Raw genomic sequence first — 7,320 nt, forward strand, 5'->3', positions numbered from 1 at the left:
TTGGTAGTATTTCGGTGTATGGGTGCGCCGCCTAATTACTGTTTTTTGATGGTCACTTTTCATACATAGAGATCTGGCTCCTTTATATAGTCTCCATGGTATGGGTGGCAACCTTAACTGAAGTACCTAGTATTTTATATAGATGTGCACCAGTGCGACCGTGAGAGACAGAACATACGCAATACGTCTTTTTGGTTATTTGCTTCCCCTCCCCCATTTCATCTCTACATTATTATACCTCTATGGTTCATGTCATAGTCTACTATATATTACAATACTCTTTGGTCTCAGAGCCTACCTAGCGCCACCGGAGAGATGAGGAACTATTATTTAAAGCTGGAAGCGGTCACTTTTGCATAAGAGATTGGCATTGGCGAAGCAGCGAATTTATGCAATTTCCCTTTATTTCTAAGCATTACCAAATATTGCGGTAAATAATTTAATAAAATAACTATTTGATATTAAATATAATATTTCATTTATTTATAAAAATACAGTAAAAAAATAATTATATTATCTTATTCATAAATACCAGAACCTCAGAATAAGATTATTCTAAGACCAGAACCACTTAATTACATGAAAAACTGGACAAGTGCGAGTCGGACTCGCCCACCGAGGGTTCCGTACTCTTTACTAAAAACATAATTAAAAAAAAAATTTAACTGGGGCTCCCATACAACAACCGTGAATTTTTTGGCGATTTTTCCGTAATGGTACGGAACCGTTAGTGCGCGAGTCCGACTCGCACTTGTCTAATTCTGACTTCTAGGCAAAGATCTACAAACCAATATTAACTGATTTTTATTTATAATTTTAAGTGTTTGCTGCTGTCTTAGAAAAAAATATTGTGTGCAACTGGTACTGGTACATAAAAATTAGAAGACTTCATATTTCAAGGTTTTTCGTGTTACTTTGAGTATATGTATTCTGCAAAATAAAGTAGCTACAGTTGATGTCAAAGATATGTTTACATGTAAAAAAATTAAGCATATCTTTGACGTCGACTGTACACAAACAAAGTGCCAAGTGAACTTACAATTATAATCGAATTTAAGTACGCGTACGCGACACACGGCCGTCGTGAACGCCGCTCGCACTATTAGTGCTTGAGAAAGGAGACCTAGGCTCTCCGAAACATGTCATGTGAGTCACTAAAACAAGTGTCTAAACCGTAAAATCTTACAATAATAACTCTTAATCCGTGACCCATGACCATACTATTAGTATAATTTTATTATTATCATTGAGTATTTACTTGTGATCAATCATTTTAATTGCTTCAGTAATTCTGCAGCTTCTTTATTCGCTTGATGATCATCATTTGTCTTAGCTGGATAACTAGCTGCAAGCTTCAAGTAATATTTAGCTTGATCTTCTTTTTTCAATTTTAAATAGCAGTTCCCTAATCTAAGCAAGTTTAGACTGTAAAATCTTGGTCGAGTTGATTCTGCTTTAAGGAAATATTCCAATGCTTCTTCATAAGTAGAATAAGGAGGTGATGCAAAGAAGGTCTCTGCTATTTTTCTTTGATGCCAGGGCATTTCACTGACTTGGTAACACCATTCTCCTAGCATGTATAAAGTAGTTGCATCATTTGGATTGTGTGAAACAGCCATCTGAAATGGAAAAATTCAATTAAGTCTTGATTCATCCTTTTAAAATTAAATGTAACCCAAAAAGAAAAAGTTTGATACACTAGAACAGCTAGAATGTCCCTATGACCCTATTCCATAATTGTTGATTAAAAAGTGTAATATTTACATCCATATGTTTCTTCACATTTTCAAGTTGCTTTATCCGTTCCTTGAGGCCGATTTCTGTGCTTTCCGCATCAAGCAATAATGCATACCACTTATGTACAGCATAGTTTTCGTAATTGTCTTCTATTATATAAGATATAATATGATATGCTTCTGAGATTAATTGCCTTTTATATGATTTTTCATATTTTGATTCCTTTGCCATGTTATACATCGCCCGGCAAAGTCTCCACTGTATTTCTACATCATTGCTCTGAAAAAAAAATTCTTATTTAACAGTAGAAAGCAGATAGTTTCACAGCTGTGAAACGGGCAAATGATTGAAATGCTTTGGAAAAATAAATGGACAGATGAACACATACCTGGACGTTTTTTAAATACTGGTAGCATTCCTCTATATGTCCATTTTCAAACAATTGATCAGCGTGATCTAGAGTCGCAGAAATAGCGGTTTTTTTGGTATCCGAGGATTGTGCTTGTGACTTCCAAAATAGTGCCCCCATTAACATTGGGACATTTTTTAGAAAGCCATATATAGGCATTTTCTGCTGAAACTAAGTTTTTAAATGTAAGTGATAGATTTTGAATATTTTATATTAAAAATGCACTTTTAATAGGCAGCAAGTAGTAGATGAGAACTCAGTACATAGCCAGCAGAGAAAGTATAGATTTGTATTTAAAAAAGACTCAAACTGTTAGATACCAATTTAAACAAAATAGTTCTCGTTAATTTACGAGTTTTTTTTCAATTAATAGTTAAAATTCTAATTAACTACAAGTTTCTTACATTTTTTCGCAGCGCGACATTGTTTTGCTGTAGCTTCCTGTATTTAAGTAGAAATTGCACAGCCACAAACCTAGTGGTTGCAAAAATCAAACTCATCATGAATTTGTTCTTCTTGTCTTAACTAAACTCCACGTAATATTATAAACAACAATAAACCAAAGTCCATTACTCTTTGAGTCCATTGAAAACACTGAATCAAAGAGTAAACTCAGTTTACTAAACTGTAAAGTATAATAGGTAAAGAAATCCCACTTGAAGCATTTTATGGAAACTCATTTGAAAGCACCATCTCTGACTTGCTCCCGAAACTAGCTATGTATGTGTGCGTGCACAACTACATATACATACGTACGTGTACTTTCATCCATCAGGTTCACAAGTAAATTTTTTGTTTGATTTCTTGTAACTTCATCATCATCATCATCATGTCAGCCGATAGACGTCCACTGCTGGACATAGGCCTCCCCCAAGGCTCGCCACTCCGACCGATCCTGTGCCGCTCGCAACCACCGAATTCCCGCGACCTTCACCAGGTCGTCGCTCCATAAAAGATTAAAAAAGATTTTTTATTACAAGGTATCAAACAAAAAATGTACTTGTAAACCACCCAAGTAGACCTAACATTATGCAGAAATGGTTTTAAAGAGTGGAATTAATTTAACAAAAACATAAAGTAAAGTAAGTATTTTTAAGCTTTCAATTTGGCATACAAAGATAGTACCCAATAAAAGCAGGTGTAAGTATCAAGTAGGTAGCCTTCCCGCTATATTATTGTTTGTACCTAAATTAGATATTATATATTTTATGTTACAAGTTAAGTCTAATGGTTTTTTATAATTCTAACTGATTATATAATACTATATAATGTTAATTATTAGTTTTAATTATTACTCACATTATTATTTTAATTCCATTTATTTTTTTACCAATTCTTATTAAACATTGCGTGACATACAAATTCTTAATCTGACATTCTTGACATAACTATTAAATAAACTAATATTATATACCCTACATTTTCAATGTTAAATTTAATTGTCAATAATATCTCCAAGACATTAATAAATTTGTTGCAATATAATTTTAAGTTACAATGTCTTAACCATTGTCATAAGACCTAGTCTATATAATGATTACATTAATACTAATACCTAGCATACTTTAGATTTAAGACTATTGCTGTGCCCTACCAGGGTCCATGTGAAACCCACTATGTATGTACCACCAAATGTAAACCATGGATGCAATAAATAAATTATGAAATTATACGGGCAAACACTGGGGCTGCAACACAGTGTAAACTAACGCAGTCTCCACGGCTCCAACCGCATATAGTCTAACCCGTTCGTATAAAAATACCGCAAATCGATGTACAGGTTAGCCGTTTGGCACACACATACTAGAGGCCAAAACAGAATTTTTGACCCGCAGTTCCTAAAAAAATTTCGCTGGGGTAGTGGTAAAACATTATTTTTTTTGTGGAAAAAAAATTTTTTTTTTCCAAAACCTATCATATGTGATATCATACGAAAGGGCTTTTTGAGGCGATTCTAAAAATATATCACATCATTACATTTCGGGCATTTTTTTAAATTAAAACAAAAAGAATTTTCGAAACATACCAAGTTTGGGCTCCTCCAGACACGATATGGCAGATTTTTTTTGTACAATATACCACAAATGATATGTGATATCCTCATGTCTAACTCCAAGAAAGCAATTTTGAAAATAATATCATTAACAATTTTTTTTTTTTTTTTTTCAATTTTACAAAGTGACACATCTACTTCAATACCTATTTTACGAGACTTACGAGTATGGAACTATACTGCAGATACGGTACATATTAATCATAAAATGATACAATATACCACAAATGATACGTAATATCCATATATCGAACGGAAAATACCTCTTTAACCCTTTAACTGCGCCTTTCATCAGTTGGTATAGTTTGTGTAAAATTGAAAAATTTAAAAAAATCTTGTTAATGATATTATTTTCAAAATTGCTTTTTTGGGGTTCGATATCAAGATATTACGTATCATTTGTGGTATATTGTACAAAAAAAATCAGTAAGGTATATCGTAGCTGGAGGATACAATCTTGATATTTCGTGTCAATAACTAAACAAATTATACCAACCGATGAAAAGGCGCAGTTAAAGGGTTAAAGAGGTATTGTACAAAAAAAAAATAGCCATATCGTGTCTGAAGCTAAGCTAACTTGGTATGTTTTGATAATTCTTTTTGTTTTAATTTAAAAAAAATGCCCGAAATGTAATATATTTTTAGAATCGCCTCACAAAGCCCTTTCGTATGATACCACACTCGATAGGTTTTATAAAAAAATAATGTTTTTCCCGGCGCTGCGATCGATCTATTATTACAATGTCAGGCTTATTGGCTACAATAGTCCTGTCAGTGATGATAGATCGACCCCAATAGAGCGTGGCACGACCATTCTCGAGAACTGGCACAGGTAAATACTTGTAGTACGGTACTTCGCGGTCCACAAGGCCGTATAGAAGAGCAAGCTGCTGGTGAATAATCCTGGCTACGAGATTATGTCTGTGCAAGTACTCGCCGTTAGCAAGATGAGAACAACCGGAAATGATATGCCTGAGTGACTCTCCGGGACGGCGGCATGCCCGATAAATGTCGACCGTACCGTCCTTCAGAATATATTTCCGATAGTTGTTCGTCATCATAACTTCGTCCGCAATTGTACAGGCAAAACTCTCGGTTTCTCCGAAGAGGTCCCCGAATCGTAACTAGTTCACCGACGCGAGCAGGTCTACATCGGATCCCATGAGGGCCTTGTAGAACCGCCCGTGTAGCACCTTACTCTCCCATACCGCCCTGCGGCCCGCAGTACTTTGTACCACAGGTGTGTTAATATTATTATTATACTCTTTATTTATTTTTCTTCTTAAGTTAGGTTTTTTTTAGGGATGTACCGACTAGTCGGGAAAGCCGACTATCCGGCCACATTTGTAGTCGGCGACTAGTCGGCCAAAATGGCCGATTAGTCGGCCTTTTATTAGTTACAGAAAAACAGGTCATAAACTAAATAAACAGCAAATACATTTGATAAAATTTCCATTTTATTCAATTAAATTAATTATACTTTATACCTGTTAAGGGTGCATACGAATATTGTCATTCAATGGCATGGAATATTGTCATTCAATGACAATTACAAACGTTTTATTACAGTGCCTATGTAATTTTTATTATTTGAGGCGTCTTCAATTAAATTACTAGAACAACCTCACAAAACGCGAGTCTCTTAAGAAAAGTCTATTTTGCTCAAAATGCTCAAATGGCAATTGGCTTATTCATGCATAAATTTTGTATTTTTCCTTCAAATACAAACTTTATGCATTTTTATTAGAATATTTGATGCCGTAATATCTTGTAGCATATGCATTTCCTTGGTTAAATTGTAATTTAATTGCTTAAAATGTGAAATAAAATGCATTAAATTACGCGCAAAAAGCTAAAACGACGAAAGGAGCTAGAAAATTGTTTTACAAATGCATCCTAACTTAGACAAAGCTGCTGCAATGACCATCTGAATGTAAACATTAAAGAGAAATAATGATTTATGAATTTGGCCGACTAGCCGACTAGTCGGCCGACTAATCGGCCATCCGAGCGCCGATTAGTCGGCTAGTCGGCTAGTCGGCCAAATCAATAGTCGGTACATCACTATTTTTTTTATAATATGGATATAAAAATAAAATACAAAAACACGTACAAAAACAATACAAAATATATATAAACATATTATAAAAAACCTAACCTAGGGTGCCGCCAGCAGTGGGGCAGGGCCCAAGCTGCCGGTGGTCAGGGCCGCAGAGAGAGGAACCGGCGGACAATCCGCGCCGTGTCCAAGATCACCGCCTTCTGCATCTGACCCTTGATTCAACCACCTAGCGAGAGTCTCTCAAGGTGTTGGTCGAGACTCTTCGCTATGAGACCGTTCGCCGAAACGACTATCGGGACAATGATCGTCGAATCAACATCCCACATGGCGGTTATTTCGTGAGCCAAGTCTAGGTACTTACTGGACTTGTCCTTCTCGGCTTTCACGAGATTCTCATCATGGGGGATGGTGATATTATTATTCTCTTTATTTATCTTTCATCTTAGGCTAGGTTTTTATAATATGGATATAAAAGTAAAATACAAAAACACTTACAAAACATTACAAAAAAATATATAAACACATTATAAAAAACCTAACCTAGGGTACCGCCGGCAGCGGGGCAAGGCCCAAGCTGCCGGTGGTCAGGGCCGCAAAGAGAGGAACCGGCGGACTATCCGCGCCGTGTCCAAGATCACCGCCTTCTGCATCTGACCCTTGATCCAACCACCCAGCGAGAGTCTCTCTAGGTGTTGGTCGAGACTCTTCGCAATGAGACCGTTCGCTGACACGACTATAGGAACAATGATCGTCGAGTCAACATTCCACATGGCGGTTATCTCGTGAGCCAAGTCTAGGTACTTGCTGGACTTGTCCTTCTCGGCCTTCACGAGATTCTCATCATGGGGGATGGTGACGTCGACGAGCACAGCCCGGCGCTGCGTTCGATCTATCAGCACGATGTCAGGCTTATTGGCTACAATAGTCCTGTCAGTGACGATAGACCGATCCCAATAGAGCGTGGCACGACCATTCTCGAGAACTGGCACAGGTAAATACTTGTAGTACGGTACTTCGCGGTCCACAAGGCCATATAGAAGAGCAAGCTGCTGGTGAATA

At 36.4% G+C, this 7,320-nt stretch overlaps 1 protein-coding gene across 1 annotated transcript; it reads right to left on the reverse strand.

The window, feature by feature from the left end:
* Positions 1-680: 680 nt before the first annotated feature.
* LOC134755885 (regulator of microtubule dynamics protein 1-like) lies at positions 681-2,710 on the reverse strand. The gene is made up of 4 exons (XM_063692523.1): positions 2,551-2,710; positions 2,126-2,317; positions 1,765-2,016; positions 681-1,619 (listed from the first exon to the last, which is right to left on the reverse strand). Exons 1-4 carry the CDS (start codon positions 2,647-2,649, stop codon positions 1,269-1,271), a joined length of 894 nt encoding a protein of 297 aa, XP_063548593.1. The 5' UTR covers positions 2,650-2,710; the 3' UTR covers positions 681-1,268.
* Between the last annotated feature and the right edge of the window lie 4,610 nt (positions 2,711-7,320).

The sequence above is a fragment of the Cydia strobilella genome, chromosome 3 (assembly GCF_947568885.1).
Source record: "Cydia strobilella chromosome 3, ilCydStro3.1, whole genome shotgun sequence".
Taxonomy (NCBI): domain Eukaryota; kingdom Metazoa; phylum Arthropoda; class Insecta; order Lepidoptera; family Tortricidae; genus Cydia; species Cydia strobilella.